The sequence below is a fragment of the Canis lupus genome, chromosome 30, assembly GCF_011100685.1.
Source record: "Canis lupus familiaris isolate Mischka breed German Shepherd chromosome 30, alternate assembly UU_Cfam_GSD_1.0, whole genome shotgun sequence".
Taxonomy (NCBI): domain Eukaryota; kingdom Metazoa; phylum Chordata; class Mammalia; order Carnivora; family Canidae; genus Canis; species Canis lupus.
In genome coordinates, this window is record NC_049251.1 from 29,243,001 (window position 1) to 29,259,143 (window position 16,143).

General features: G+C 39.5%; 2 protein-coding genes and 1 long non-coding RNA gene across 39 annotated transcripts in view; 1 reads left to right on the top strand and 2 right to left on the bottom strand.

Moving 5' to 3' along the window:
- The window catches only part of CSNK1G1 (casein kinase 1 gamma 1), a 170,033-nt gene extending 169,219 nt beyond the window's left edge, over positions 1-814 (bottom strand). For 9 of the 31 annotated variants that reach the window (XM_038580668.1, XM_038580673.1, XM_038580676.1 and 6 more), the window contains exon 1: positions 366-622. The gene's annotated coding sequence lies outside the window, so the exon portion shown is untranslated. Of the gene's footprint in view, positions 1-365; positions 625-793 lie in introns of those variants that run through there. The other 22 variants (XM_038580690.1, XM_038580680.1, XM_038580684.1 and 19 more) reach the window with 8 other exon arrangements.
- On the top strand, positions 229-2,264 carry LOC111093365. Its single transcript, XR_005381772.1, has 2 exons — positions 229-357; positions 1,111-2,264. It is a non-coding gene; the product is annotated as an uncharacterized LOC111093365 (long non-coding RNA).
- Positions 1,130-15,484, bottom strand: PCLAF (PCNA clamp associated factor). Of its 7 annotated transcripts, XM_038580699.1 has the most exons (5): positions 15,290-15,472; positions 14,836-14,916; positions 11,733-11,895; positions 6,125-6,162; positions 4,255-5,252 (listed from the first exon to the last, which is right to left on the bottom strand). In XM_038580699.1, exons 1-4 carry the CDS (start codon positions 15,333-15,335, stop codon positions 6,150-6,152), a joined length of 303 nt encoding a protein of 100 aa, XP_038436627.1. In that variant the 5' UTR covers positions 15,336-15,472; the 3' UTR covers positions 4,255-5,252; positions 6,125-6,149. The 7 variants fall into 7 exon arrangements, with proteins under 7 accessions (XP_038436624.1, XP_038436623.1, XP_038436627.1 ...); XM_038580696.1 differs by lacking the exons at positions 4,255-5,252; positions 6,125-6,162 and adding an exon at positions 1,130-1,199 and having other exon boundaries at positions 15,290-15,476; XM_038580695.1 differs by lacking the exons at positions 4,255-5,252; positions 6,125-6,162 and adding an exon at positions 1,185-1,260 and having other exon boundaries at positions 15,290-15,477.
- Positions 15,485-16,143: the final 659 nt, after the last annotated feature.

A 16,143-nucleotide genomic window follows, 5' to 3' on the forward strand; every position in this document is an offset into this window, starting at 1 on the left:
TTGCCCCGACCGCTCGGACGATGTCCAGGCTCCCCTTGGGGCCCGGGAGGATGCTCCCCCTTTCAGAGCGAGCCCTCCAGGTGGCGAACTCCCCGTCCAGTCCGGCCGAAGTCTTCTGCATCCGAGGGGGCGCCTCTCCGCGACCTCGAGCTGACCACCCGAAACTCTCCGCCAGCCGCGTCCCCCAAACCCTCCATCCCACCCCCGCCACCCGCCACGGACGCGCAAACCGGCCTGCGCCCCACCCAGGATCTCCGCGGCCCCCTCCCCAACCTGGGGAAGGGCCCCCCCCCCCCACTCCCTACGGACACACACACACCCTCAGGCGCCAGCTTCCCGGACCCCGTCGAAGCCAGAGTAAGTACCTGGTCCGGCAGGGCTCCGAGGCTCAGACGGGGCGGGCGCGGTCCCCTCCCCGAGGCGCCGAGCGCTTCTCTACCCACCCGCAGCGGCGGCTTCTCTCTTTCCCAGGAGCGGGAGGGAGGAGAGAGGTGCGGGAGGGGAGGGGGGGAGCGAGGAGCCAAGGGGCTGGAGGAGCCGAGCCGGAACCACTAGTGCTGGCCCCACCCTCGGCCCGGCGCAGAGCACCCTGGCGCTCCCGATAGGACAGACTTAAAGCAGGCAGCGAGAAATGGACACCACCACTTCCGGGTCATCCCCGCTGCTGCCACTCCCTAGCAACCGCGTGGGGTTGCTAAGCGGAAGTGCCTTCAAAGACAACCACCCCCGGTTCTTCGGGGACTACCGGGGGTACCTGGGAGCGCGTGCTCCCCTTTGGCAAACACCCTCTCACCTCTTCCCCGTGGTCTTAGAAGGGTCACACTCCTCGACCCGGAGGCACTGAGCCCAGCTGGCTTTTCCCTTCAGCTGTGTTCCCCCCTCCAGCCACCCCCGTCCCCGCCACTATAATACACCTGCTCCCTGCCCCCCTGAGTCCCAGGCCCACCCACTGGCTCCTCCTAAGGCTCCCTCTGGTCCCTCGTGGGAGTTATTTTCTGGCGATTTAGCATCTCCCTCTTGTGGACGTTTCAACTGGGTTTAAAAAAAAAAAAAAAAAAACAACTTTAATGTTACGAAAGCGTTTTCGTGCACTTCGTTCTCCTGCGACAGCCTCTGAAGCCGAACGGTGAGGAAAGTTTCGTCTTCACCGATCTTCTCTCTTGTGGGGATTGCACGTTTGCGTACGATCTGGGAAGAACCTAGCTCAAATCGAAGGGGAAAACAAGGACTGGCTGTAAATCGAGTAGAGTGATTGTGACCCTTAAAAGAAAAAAAAAAGGCCAAATGAAGCCGGTAATCAGGCTGCGGAAAGACGACGTTTAATCCTCCTACACTCAGAATAAACTTTCATACGTACACTGTGGACAAGAAAAATGGGAGACCTCATTGATTCTTCTGTCGGGGTAATCCAGGTTTTGGAAGTATTGGGAAAGCTCCTGGCTGTGGTAAAACCCAATATAACTAATTAATCCTCTCTTAAAAAAAAAAAAAAAAAGGTTGATTTATTCATTAGAGACACAGAGAGAGGCAGAGGGAGAAGCAGGCTCCATGCGGGGAGCCCCGTGCGGGACTCGATCCCCGAACTGGGATCATGCCTTGAGCCGAAGCCGGACGTCCAAACGCTGAGCCACCCAGGCGTCCCTAATTAATCGTCTTTTTAGAAAAATGACCCATATCATTATGGCAGTTAAATATTCAGAGAAATATAGTTGGGCATTCAGAAAAAAAAATTAGTAAAAATCTTGGCTGGACTTTCTTATCTTGAATATGTCTACTTAAAAGCAGTAAAGCTGAATCTGTTCTCTATCCCATGGCAGTGAATGTACTTGCAATTGCTGGCTCTGATTTTATTGGTCATGATAGGCTCGTAGTCACCAATATTTGGCTGTTGTCCACCTCACTGGAGGCAGAGGAAATGAGCTTTGGTAGCTTAAAAGAAAGAGCAGGGCTGTTGGGTTTCCTGTTCACCTGAGACAGCATTAAATTGATTCACTCTAGGCAGTTCAGCAAAACCTGTAGGAAATCACTTGAGATTCAAATGTCAGTAATAAGTTGTTTAATAAGCCTAAAACATTTCAACTCTTGCCATGGACATGCATATGTGTGGGAGTATGCACACACAAAAAAATTCAAATGGAATCTGAATACATCCAGTAATTAATAGTTCTTTTAATGGGGTGCCTGGCTGTCTCAGTCAGTAGAGCATGCAAGTTCCAGCCCCAAATTAGGTGTAGAGATTACTTAAAAAAAAAAAAAAAAAAAAACTACCTGGCAGTAGGTGACAAGTGATAAACCTGTTACCATGACAAAATAGAGGATGGTATTTCAATTGTCAACAGAATAAAAAATTTTTAAATTAGAAAAATAAAACTATGAGCGCAATGACCAATGACTTATCTAAAACTATGGTGGACTTAAATGTCACTAAAAACCATAAAACATAATATGGTTAATGTGTTCTATGGAAATAAATATTTTATTGGATAAAATTGTTAAATGTAGTAGCCAATATAGAAATGCATCATTCATTTTTCCAATTGCCTAAGGATGTATGAGTCACAAAAGTATTCATTTAAATCTTCTCTTCCTACAGTTTTAAATTATTCAATTGCAAAATAAATAAATAAATAAATTATTCAATTGCTTTTGTATTGTTGTATCAGTAACTGGCTTAACTACTAAATGGTCATATGACTTCTATAATTATATCATTTTCTTTTTAAAAAAAGATTTATTTATGAGGAGCACCTGTGTGGCTCAGTTGGTTAAGCATCTGCCATTGGCTCAGGTCATGATTCCAGGGTCCTGAGATTGAGCCCCTCAGTGGGCTTCCCTGCTCAGCAGTGAGTCTGTTTCTCCCACTTCCTCTGCCCCTCTGCCTGCTTGTGCTTGCTCTCTCTCACAAATAAATACCAAGTATAGAAGGAGGGGAGTTATAGAAATTCAAATTTTAATTCCTAACATTTTTTCACAATTAGAGTTGCCAATTAATAAAACAGTTCACATAATGAACAGCTGTAAGTGGCTTGATTTGGACAAGATTATTTCTTGTTCAGTGAAGTTTTGATTCAGTAAAGATCCTTTCACCTCCATATGCTATCCTCAAAGATAAAAATATCCATTATAACAAAATTAGTTGGATCAAGGTCCAACTGAACCTTCCATTTTTCCAAAAATGAATTACCATGACATATTCTAAATACAGTGAAAACTGTAAGCAGTGTATATGTACATATGGAAAGGTTCAGTGCATTTAGGTTATTTTCTACTTTCTAAAAAAATAAGCATTTGTCATAAATAACTCTTTGAGCACCCTGTACAACTTTCACTATGGTATTGTTCTTCCTTTGTGAAATAAGGTAAACACAAGATACATATGATCCTCACAATGTTTAAAAATTCCAAAAAAGTAGTTTTATTCATTGTCTGGTCAGGAATTTAACATTTATATTAGTAATCTGAATAATCCATTCAAAGAGGAAAACCAGATTAACTTTGTGAAGAAGGGTATAAAATTATAAACTTAATTATCTTTTTAATGTATAAATTTTACCTTTTGATTCAGTTTTTGGTGGAAACAGTCTGTACTTCCCTTATATTTAGAAGAGGTTAAATTGCCAATCTATATTTTACAAAAACTTTAACAAGAAAACATTACATGGAATCTCTGCTAACTAAACACATTATCATATGTCGTGTATTTGGTAGCAATTACATAATTCAACTTCATTAGACACAGCACCATAAAGTTTCTCTTTCCATCAGTGAAAAATAGCAAATCGGATTTCAGATCCATCAAAACTTGACTTTAATAGAGTTCATTTGAGCTACTCCTTAATATGAAGCCTAATTATTAAGGAAGTACTTAGGATAAAAATTTGACTCTCGGAATGCCTGAGTGACTCAGTGGTTGAGCATCTGCCTTTGGCTCAGGGCGGAATCCTGGGGTCCTGGAATGGAGTCCCACATGGGGCTCCTTGCTGGGAGCCTCCGTCTCCCTCTGTGTCTCTGCCTTTCTCTCTCTCTCTCTGTGTCTATCATGAATAAATAAAATCTTTTTAAAATATTTGACTCTCAATTCAGCAACATTCTGCTTAATATCCATCTCTAAAAGACAAAGCAAAAAATATAATCTACAATCATCAGAACTTAGTTAAGAAATTTATAAAATCAGATCAATGCACTGATTTGTATTTGTAAGGAAAAAAGAAGTATCTAGTAGGATATAATCTCAGGAAGCACACAAATGGACAGTCTGTTGTGAAAATAAGTACTCATTTATTAAAAATAAAGTTCAGGAAAACACTTGTTAAAACATGGTTAATTTTGACAACAGGAGGTCAGGGAGCAAAAAGTATGATGAGGAAGTAATATCAGTTACTAAGTTATATTGTACCCACCTCTAATTACACCCCTGGTTATCTTAAAATATATAATGTTAGCTCTAAGGATTCTAGACAGATCTCTAGGTTTATGGCATGTTGCCTTTCATGTTTTATTGATTTCCAACTTTAAAATTATAAGCCCAAAGGGTAATATTTTATGATACTGAATCAAAGGCATATTCTAGGAAAAGTTCTCTCTTTTAATGTAGTCTATAAAATATTGTCTAATTGTATGCTAGTATTTTATCTGTTTTGTTGTTAGAAGCTTTATCAACTGTTTAATCTTCAAGCCAAATTGCCCTTAAGGAAAAGATACATAGCCGTCCAAATTTTTCAACATTGCATCTTTGGCCCTCTTTCTTAAAAAGGGTATAAGTTCAGTTTAATACTGAATTTTTTAATGTGCAAAAATCTAACTCTGCTTCCTAAAGCAAATAAAAGGAATGAAAATATGGCACCATTCCAATAATCAAATGCCAATAAAAATGGCAGCAGTACAAAGATCTAAGCAAATCTCAAACACAGCAGATTCATAATTGGAACACTATGCAATGATTAATTTTTAGCAAGAACAAGAAGCTTAATAACAACAGGTAAAAGAAACCAAATATGCATTATACTGAATGCTAAGCTAAGTAACCATAATTAATCTTACAAAGTCTCTAATATCATAATCACTTGCTTTAGAGTAACTATGTAAGCCTCATTTTTTTAAATTAAATGCCTATTCAACAAAACTAATTGGAACAAATACATTTATGCAAATTTACATCCTAGAATAATAAACAGGACACATTAGTCAAGGATGAATTATGAAAGTTCTATTCTTTTTCGTCATCTGAGTGATCAGGTGGCAAAGGACGTGCTCTGTGGAAAGAATAGAGAACTTCAATAGTCACTTGAGTATCAACTGTTTAAAAAAAGTAGTTATCACCTTACATAAATCATGAAAATTAATACTGTAATGTGTCTGGTTAAGTGAATAGAAATAGAGAAAATTAAACTCTATTAGTTGACAAACACCTACAAATTTCAAGTATTAGAGCAATAAAATTTTGTCAAATCAGTATTTCTCCTTTAGGATATGTTGCCATTTTTATTTAAAAAAGAAATCTCTTTTTGTGATAATAAAAGGCATAAAAAGTGGGGTGCCTGGATGGCTCAGTCGTTTAAGTGTCTCTTTGGCTCAAGTCATGATCCCAAGGTCATTTGATTGAGCCCAGGTTGGGCTCCCTGCTCAGGGGGGAGTCTGCTTCTTTCTCTTTACCCCTGCTCCTCCCCCCTGCTCGTGCTCTCTCTCACTCTCTCTCTCAAATAAATAAAACCTTTTTTAAAAATGGCAAAAAAAAAAAAAAATCAACCAATCCATTTGAGTAGAGAAAATATAGCAAGATGCTATATTTGACGATATAGCCTTTTGAACCATACAAACCTATTACCTAATTGGAAAAATCTCAAAATTGGTTAAGTTGGTATATGATAGTTGTAGCTTTTGAAAATTAGTTTGTTACCCCAGAGCCATTTTGTACTCATTACATGTATTATAGAGAAGTCAATTGAAAACTTTTCTGACATAAGTCAGAATTTTTTAGAGCAGATGAAGATCTGGGAAATCTATTCTAAAATAAGCAGTTTTCAAATTAGGTCCCATAAGCTTAAATAGTCATAGAGCTAGGTAGTGAAAGAAGGAAGCTAAAACAAAGGTATTCTGACTTGGTACGAGACTATCATCGACTTACCTCCTATTAGATTACCAAGAGGTCTTCATTGTATTTTCCTGGAAGTTACATTAACAAATGAAATACTATCAAGAGCCAAGCTTCCTTTTTTTTTTTTTTTTTTTTTTTTGCAAGAACCTGCTGTATTTTATGCACTATATAGCTCTATTCAAGATTTAAAGTAGATAGTCTTTCTTTTTTTTTTTTTTTTTTTTTAATTTTTTATTTATTTATGATAGTCAGAGAGAGAGAGAGGCAGAGACACAGGCTCCATGCACTGGGAGCCCGACGTGGGATTCGATCCCGGGTCTCCAGGATCGCGCCCTGGGCCAAAGGCAGGCGCCAAACCGCTGCGCCACCCAGGGATCCCTAGATAGTCTTTCTTGATTGACTTTCCCCATGCAACTGAAGGGAATTTACCCTGCCCTTGTGAGAAAAATAAAGATGTACGAATAGTCATGTTTCAGATTATAGAGTTTATACCAGAAGTCTTTCTAATAAACTGATAGCTATCGGGATCCCTGGGTGGCTCAGCGGGGGATCCCTGGGTGGCTCAGCGGTTTAGCGCCTGCCTTTGTCCCAGTGATCCTGGAGTCCCGGGATCGAGTCCCACATTCGGGCCCCCTCCATGGAGCCTGCTTCTCCCTCTGCCTGTGTCTCTGCCTCTCTCTCTCTGTGTCTCTCATGAATAAATAAATATTTTTTTAAAAACCTGATGTTATCTACTATCAAAAGCAAATCTATTGATTTACTATCAATAAAGAGTTAATTACAACTCTCCTAAACAAAAACAAATCTAAGAAAGAGGTCTAAAGGAATAGTATTAACCTCTACTACCTAGTTTTATGTCACAAATTTTATTATACCATGGATCAAAGTTCTTTATGAGAATATGCATGTAATCTTTCTCCATATAATTGAAAGCTTGTAATATATATTTCATTGCTATGATGATCAGTAATGGTCAATGGTATGCCATATTTGGCCATATTGTTTTGTTTTCTTAGTGGAAGTCACAAATAATTCAAGAGGGTTGTAATATATTCTAGAGCTAATATTGACTATTAGCCTGTCATATTAGAACGGGAAGAACAAAGAAGGAAGAACAAGGAAGAATGTTGCCAGACAGTGACAGGGAACTAAAAGAAACTGACAGGAATCATGAAAGCAAGTCTGTTAAAAGGCTTTATCTAAAAATGTATCCCATTCATTGTTGATTTTTATTGAAACCTGAAATCGTAAAAGTGACATAGCAACAAAGTCTAAAATTTAATCACTGCTCTAGAGTTTGACATTCCTTTTAGATATCTCATAACAGGGGAGCCTGGCTGGCTCAGTCGGAAGAACATGTGACCCTTGACCTTGAGGTTGTGAATTTAAGCCCCACACTGGGTGTAAAGATTGCTTAAAAAAAAAAAAAAAATATATATATATATATATATCTTGATTGATATATATATCTTGTAACATGGATGGCAAGCACTCAATAAACATTTATTAAATGATCTTATGAACAGTATCGAATTCTTAAAATTTTTTATGCATAAGCATCATTTTGTAATCCAAATACTTTGTTTTAGTTGCTCTTTCAGCCATTGAGTTTGTGTTCAATGGAAATCAATTCCAAACACAATGTACAATCCCAAACAGATGTATGGTGTTCAGATATGAAGGGAATATTCATTCACACCCATAGATCCCACATAGCTTGAGATCTGTTGGATCTGATTGTTCTCCTATGGGTTTCTAAAAATGACAAATACTGGTTTAAAACATATTAAGCCTACTATAGTCATATTGGATACTGTAAACCTGAGCATCAGTGTGTTAATATGTGAATCAAATATTTCATGGGGTGTCTATTTCTAGAAAACTTTCCATACATCAAGGCAGTTGTAAAAGTTTTACATTCCAGAATCAGGTAACTTAGGTTTAGAATCAATTCTAACTATCAAAAAATACTGATATAGAAAGTTTTCCAAATGTAGCTATTCTGATTCATAAAGTTTTTAAAAACGTATTCACAGAAAGAGCACAAAAGAGTTGTGAATTTAATATAGGCAAGTCTTGGGGCACCTGGGTGGCTCAGTTGGTTGAACATCCAACTTTTAATTTTAGCTCAGGTCATGATCTCAGGATCTTGGGATCAAGCCTCCCACATCAGGCTCTGTGCTCAGTGCAGAGTCTGCTTGTCCCTTTCCCTCTGCTCCTCTCCCCACTCATGCTCTTTCTCAAAAAAAAAAAAAAAAAAAAAAAAAAAATATATATATATATATATATATAGATATACACACACATGCAAGACTCCTGTCTTCACTTCCCAAATACCTAATATACATTATTTTTGCCTCCTTCATATCTTTGTATCTTAATTTCAATATTTGTCAAATATGCCTTCAAAATATATTTTTAAGTTGTAAAAAGTTATTTAAAAAATGCAGAAATAAATGGCAGAATTTAAGATTGGTTAAAGTCAATGAATTTCTTATCTTTGGAGTCCAGTTAAGTGATCCAAATCAAACAAATCTGGCATTCTTACTGGATGGGAATGTGTGATAGGAAAATACCTGTCATTTGACTTTTAAGTATATATCCCAAAATTACTCATGCTTAGATTTGTAGTAGAACATGTCAATTATTACATGAAGTCACATGCAATGTCAATTCTAAAGCCCCAGAGGAAGGAGTTCCCAAGAGAACAATGAAAACTGAACAATGTAAAACTTCATGTAGAGTATGTCAGCATTAAATTCGGACTGCTGAAATAATACACAGAGGATTTGAAATAACACCTGGTGGTTCCTTCCAAAGTACATATAAATAGCTTCATGGAAGCTTTTTATAGAACCTAATCATTTTATGGCCTTCTAAATTTCATAAATCAAAGTAAAAACCCAATTTCCATTTTGCAGCATATCCCTTTTCTCTAAAGTGAAGTTATTCTTATTATAGAGTTTTAAGTGTCCATATTTCTTAAGTTTTAAGTGTCATATTTCTTGATTTCTGTCACATCATTAATTTTCAATGTCTCTCTCTCTTCAGTCTTGTATGTGAACCTTCAGCAGATTTAATATTGGTATTCGTTATCTAGTCAAATCCTTCAGATGTTCTGTCAGTCCAAGTGGGGACTCTCACATTTTCTGTGTTAATAAAACAAAGAGTGGAATTAGTAGATCTGATGGAGACCTGTGTTTTCCTGGTCACACTGGACTTTTCTAGTCACCATATGGATTGGACTTTAGAATATGCATTCACAGGACACCTGGATAGCTCAGTGGTTGAGCATCTGCCTTTGGCTCAGGTCGTGATCTTAAAAATCTTAAAAAAAATCTTAAAAAACATATGTGTTAGTGAACAATAGGGCCTGGATCTGTTTAACAGTAGAGATGGGGAAGGGCAAGCAAGACCACAAGGAAAATGGCCATTCTGACTTGTGGCCATGACTGTAGGGCACAGGTGGACATTGTGGGTTCAAACAGAGGACCTGGGGATCCCTGGGTGGCGCAGCGGTTTGGCGCCTGCCTTTGGCCCGGGGCGCGATCCTGGAGACCCGGGATCGAGTCCCACGTCGGGCTCCCGGTGCATGGAGCCTGCTTCTCCCTCTGCCTGTGTCTCTGCCTCTCTCTCTCTCTGTGACTATCATAAATAAATTAAAAAAAAAAAAAAAACAGAGGACCTGGTGTGCTGGTTAAAAGAACGTGTGAATAAATCTGTGTGGATAGAAGCAGTGCCAGAAGTAGCAGCCCCAAACAGAGCCTGACCATCATCCCCCTTACCCATGTTGGTCATTGTGCCCTGGGTCAAACTTGCTACTTGGTACACTGGAAGATCATAGGCTCCTGGCTGGTGCAGAAGTAGCTAGCATGGTCTCAAACCAGGGGGCATCAAAATGACAGTGGCATGGCACCATCTGCCCACCCATGCTCACCATTCCTTATACCTCCAGTCAAATAATTTGTTTTTGAAACACAATTTTTCAAAATTGTTTAGGGAGCCTGGATTCTATTACTTACAACTCCATTTTTTTTAAAAGCAAGTTTTCTTTGCCTTTTTTCCCAAGTGGCATTATTTTTTTTGTGATTCTTTTTTTTTCTTTTAAAGAAAAACTTATTTATTCATGAGAGACACAGAGAGAGAGGCAGAGACATAGGCAGAGGGAGAAGCAGGCTCCACACAGGGAGCCCGATGTGGGACTTGATCCTGGAACTCCAGGATCATGCCCTGAGCTGAAGGCAGACGTTCAACTGCTGAGCCACCCAGGCATCCCTTTTTTCCTGATTCTTTAAAGTATGTTTGTTGTTGAAAGTTTGTAGCACAAAATGAATATAAAGAGAAGTTTATACCCAGACATAATCACTATTGACATCTGGTCTGTTTATACATGTTTTCACACCATAAAAACTGTACCTCTATATGCAGAATTTCTGTTTAATATTTATCATGAGCATATTCCTGATATTAAAAGCTTCAAAAGCATGATTTAATTATATTTTTAAAAAGATTTTATTTATTTGACAGAGAGCGAGAGCACAAGGAGGGGAGTAGCAGAAGGAGAGGGAGAAGCAGGCTCCTCACTCAGGAGGGAGCCCAATGTGGGGCTTGATCCAGGATTCTGGGATCAAAATCTGAGCTGAAGGCAGATGCTTAACCACTGAGCCACCCAGGTGCCTTGATTTAATTATCCTTTTTTTACAAAGTTTGTACACTTGGGGCTCCTGGGTGGCTCAGTCGGTTAAGCATCCACTCTTGATCTCAGCTCAGATCTTGATCTCAGGCTTATGAGTTCAAGCCCCATGTTGGGCTCCATACTGGGCATACAGCTTACTTAAAAATAAAAATTTGTAAAAATAAATAATAAAAATAATAAATGTTTTTAAAAAGTGTATACACAGAACTCTGTATTATGCAGTTTTATTTCTGCCTTGTTTTGAAGTATTTTTATGCATTTTTAGAGAAACTGTAAAGAAAATACACATGGTATCGTGGTTTTCAAAGTGATAGGGATTTATATGTTTTCCAAGTTTTCTATATTGGTTATTTATTTCTTGTGGAGGTGGAACTAGTCATTTTCTGAGAGGCTGAGTTAGTAGAATTGATGCTGGAAAAACCAACATAGAAATTGCTTTTTAGAAAAAAAAAAGTATAGGGCAGCCTCGGTGGCGCAGCGGTTTAGCGCCGCCTGCAGCCTGGGGTGTGATCCTGGGGACCCGGGATCGAGTCCCACGTTGGGCTTCCTGCATGGAGCCTGCTTCTCCCTCTGCCTCTCTCTCTTTCTGGGCCTCTCATGAATAAATAAATAAAATCTTTAAAAAGAAAAAAAAGTATAGAAAATAAAGCAGTAGAATGAAAGAATAAAGCAAGAAGTTCATGGTTAATAACAAAGCACTTAGCGTCTGATTGGGAATTGATCCTCTTTGAGTGACTGAAATGAGTAAAAATAATACCTTTCACTGATGTTTGAAATTTGGGAGTGACTCAGAATAAGAGATAAGCACAAGTTTTTTTAAAAAAACCTCTGGTTTGTGTTTTCTTATGACTTCAAGAAGAAACTTTAAAGTTACTCAATATTCCCTTGTCTTTTATTTTTAAAAATATACATATTTTCTTTATATTCCAGAATATAACTTACTTTTTTTTTGCCTTTCCTAAGCCACTACTTCCTGCCTCTTCAGGAATCCGATTTTCTTTTTCAGAATCTTTAGGAGACAGCCTGAAGAATTCTCCAATTCCTTTTTGCCACTTGGGAGTTGGGCGTACACAAACCGGATTCCCTCCTGCATACTTATTTTCAACTATAAAATATAAACAGACGGAACTAAATAAGAACTAAGGGTGCAATTGCCATTCCTTATAGGGAAACAATTATTTAATATTAAATCTACAGGGTATTAAGTGGTATTACATCCATCTTAAACTAATTAGAAAATGTGAGATGATAAAGTTTTATTCAGTCAATAGCATATTATACATTGTTATAATACAATGTGTAATAATATTTTGTTAAAGTTATCCTTTGTCCTAGGAAAATAAAATTAACAGTATTTTTACAACTGGAAAATATTTTTTATAATTTATCCACAGAGCTATTCAAGTAGTCTTCTGCATTGTCATTAAAATTTAACACATTTTTTCCTAATATGAGGTATAGTATAAAGCATCAAAAGTTTACTTAACAAGGTCATTTAGATAAAGCACCTAAATATAGAGCAATGTGAAAGTTTCCACAAAAATAGGTTTCATTTTTCAGAGCCCTTGGCTCCTGTTCAGTTCATAAAGCAAATCCAATTCTTTTTTTTTTTTTTTAAGTAAGCTCTACACCCAACACAGGGCTTAAACTCATGACTCTGAGATCAAGAGTCGCATGCTTTAGCAACTGAGCCAACCAGGTGCCCCAATTCCAAATTAAAAAAAAAATTAAAACAGTAATATGGAGGAAAAGTTTCCGCCTCTTTATGAAGTAATGATTTATTCTAACCAAGATGAGCAAATTACTGAGCCACTACATATACCTTTTGCTTTAAACATATTTGTCACAAACCGTTATAAAGTTGCTTCCATATATACTGTCTGAAGTTTTTAAATCTTTTTTAAAAGTACAAGTAAGCTTTTGAAAAATAGTGATCTGGGGTGCCAGGTGGCACAGTCTGTTGAGGGTCTGACTCGGTTTCGGCTCAGATCCTGATATCAGGGTCCTGAGATCAAGCCAGGTGATGACCGCAATCAGCATGGAGTCTGCTTGGAGTTTCTCTCTCCCTCTCCTCTGTCCCTCCCTGCCCTCTCAATATCTAAGAAGGAAGGAAGGAAGGAAGGGAGGAAGGAAGGAGAGAAGAGGAGAGAGAGAGAAAAAGAAAGAAAAGAAAAGAAAGAAAAGAAAAGAGAGGGAGAGAGAGGAAAAGAAAGAAAAGAAAGAAAGAAAGAAAGAAAGAAAAGAAAGAAAGAAAAGAAAAGAAAAGAAAAGAAAAGAAAAGAAAAGAAAAGAAAAGAAAAGAAAAAAGAAAAGGAAAGAAAAGAACAATCAATCCTTTGGTTCACAATTTTCCCAAAGGAAACTTAGAGGAATGCTTTAATTACTTAGAAAGTGAGCTACAGCAGCAATAGGTAGCTCAGCATAGAATTCAAACCCAACTAGGGGCACCTGGGTGGCTCAGTCACCCAGAGTCTGACTTTGATTTTGGCTCAGGTCATGATCTCAGGGTCCTTGCTCAACAGGGAGTCTGCATATCTCTCTTTCTCTCCCTTTGCCCTTCCCCCCAACACACACACTCGTGCTTGGTCTCTCAGATAAATAAAAATATAAAACAAAACAAGAATTCAAACCCAGCTCTGCTGATTTAATTGTGACTTTTACCCAAGTATGTAAACTGAGCTTAAATGTCACTTAAAATGAGATTGTTACGAATTTCATATAGTTGATTAAAAATAGAGTTCAAAAAAATAAAATAAAATAAAATAAAATAAAATAAAATAAATAAATAAAAATAGAGATCAGTGGTTGCCTCCTGGCTCAGTTGGTGAAACAGATGATTTTTTTTTTTTTTAACATGCAACTCTTGATCTCAGGGTTGTGATTATGAGCCCCATGTTGGGTTCAGAGATTACTTACGAATAAAATCTTACAAAAACAACAATAGAGATCTACCGGGGCACCTAGCCAGGCTAGTGGGTAGAGTATGCAACTTTTGAACTTAAAGTCCTGAGTTCAAGCCTCATATTGGGTGTAGAGCTTACATACAAAAAGTAAAGATCTATAAAATGCCTTAGGGTGCATCTGGCCAACATGTCAAGAGCCTATTCAGTTGGTTCTGGTGGTTCAACAGTGGACGAGACAATGGGATGTGGCGCTAACTGGAATGTAATGGTATAGGATATGCTCAGTAAATTAATCACCTTTCAAAACTTTTGACCTACAGCTCTTTTATCTAAAGAGAGTACATTAGTAAATATTTTCTAATGAAATATTTAGAACTGGGGGAAGTTAACTTAAGAACCTGTGAAGTTCACTGTGTTCCCCTGTATGTTCTTAATTAGGCCTTGTGGAATTAATCTTCCTAACTGCTCAACTTCCTAGGAGAGGAATGAAGCACCAGATGGCATGGTATTTTCTCAACCTCTCCTTGCACAGAAGGAGCAGTGTGAAGCTATTTCCACGGCCAAATTTTCCCTCCTAATGTCCCAAAGGCAGTATCAGGAACTGCACAGTTGGAAAACACACACACACACACACACATACACAATGCTAAAAAACAAACAAAAAACCAAAAATACATGCAGAAATAAAAACGAAAACGTTTACACAAGAAGACAATGTGATTAGCACTGTCAACTATGGTCCTAATTCTTAATCTAGTGAAGGGGAGCTTAAATAGCCTCTTACAGGAAAAAGCCATCTGCCAATATTAAAAATAAAAAAAGCTAAACCAGAAAAGAAAAATAGATTTCAAGATAAACTGTGTCTGTTCCTAATGCTGAGGTTTGAGATTCTTTTCCTCGGGACCCCCACCTTTATACCCCAACTGGCCAAGAGATCAAGGTCCCCTCATTATATCATTGGGCAAGGAAGAAATTATGGTATGAGGATCTCAGGAAAAATAAATTCCACAGTAGGTCAGGGGGCTTGCAGGTCAGGAGAACTGTGGTGCCAGGCCTGATCCCCCCCTTTTGTGAAGGTTTCTCCAGGAGTTGCAGGGGCGGTTTTTTGTTTGTTTGGGGGTTTTTGTTTTGTTTTGTTTTACCTTTCCTCGATGAAAGCGGTGTGGAGTTAGTAGCAGAAGTAGAGGAACCAAGCACCTTCCTGGGGGCTCGCGAAGCCACCACTGCGGAGAGGCAAAAGGAGAGCATTAAACAGAGGGGCAGTAAGGTTCCCACGCCCAGCTTCAAAGCCACGTTCTCAACACAGTCCCAACCCTGCAAGAGCCCCTCGATCCAGAACAGCAGGAGACCCTCCCCACCCCTACTATTCCCCACTCCCCATCCCCCCCCCTCCCCCCGCTCCTCCACCCCCCGCCTGTCCGCACCACTCCCCGCTCCTGGTAAACGGGCCAGGCCGTTGCTTCCAGAACGGCTGGACCAGTCTGGCTCACCTGGGCGGTGGCGAACCCCGGCCTCTCCCGCCCAGCGCGGGGCTGCCCGTACAACCCCCCTCCCCCCCCTTCCCCCTCCCTGCACTGCCTTGCTCCACTACCTCACCTTTTCTGTAGGTGCCTGGGACACTGTCCGCTTTTGTCCGCACCATGTTCAAACCCGAGATGAGAGCAATCAACCGACTTTCCAACCGAGGGTGTTTAACTGCACAAGGACCCGAAAGCGAAATCTCCCGCCACGGTTTATATTGGTCTCTTTCCCGCGCGCTCCACCGGCTCCCTCGGGAAGCCGCTCCCATTGGTCCCGCGCCGGCCGCCCACAGCCAATCACCAGTGTCCAGCGATGACACTGTCCAGCGGCGGGGGGCGGGGGGTGGGTGTCAGTACGGTCCCATCCATCAACTTTTGCAGAAGCCTGTGATTCGTACCCGCCTTAAGTGGGTGGTGCCAAGGCTCTCCCCTGGGGTGCCCTAAGAGTCGGGGCTAAGAGGATGAGCTGGGGAAGTGGGCCTGCTTCGGAAAGAACACCCAGGAAACACAGCGAATTATAACAAAAGGTACTACAGGGTTAAATCCATAGTGACTGACTCCAGAAAAAGACACTTGAAATAAAGCTGATTTTTAAAAGCAAATCAAAATAAATAACTTTTTTTTCTTCTTCTTTTTTTTTTTAAACCTCACACAAATTCTCTCTACCGGGTCCATAACAAAATAATTCTACGTAATGTTAGAAAAGGAAGGTAATTTATTTTAGAGGACTTTTCTACGTTTTTAGTATGGTGTGAAACGAAGAAAAAAACTGAATAGATTGTATGTACATACACACATAAAAAGTAACAAAGTAACAAAAGGGCTTCCCGAGATCTATATGCTCTCAGAGTTCCATTCAAAATACGTCAAATGTCAAAAAAAAAAAAAAAAAAATACGTCAAATGTCAGGGTGCCTGGCTGGCTCGGTCA

Bases quoted from the DNA above. Each gene is read 5' to 3' on its own strand.
- PCLAF (XM_038580695.1), bottom strand. From the start codon at position 15,335: ATGGTGCGGACAAAAGCGGACAGTGTCCCAGGCACCTACAGAAAAG. The intron at 11,896-14,835 runs GTAAAACAAAAC...TATATTTTATAG, and splicing joins ACCGCTTTCATCGAGGAAAG to TTGAAAATAAGTATGCAGGA. The intron at 1,261-11,732 runs GTAAGTTATATT...TTTTCTTTTAAG, and splicing joins TTAGGAAAGGCAAAAAAAAA to GGTCACAATCACTCTACTCG.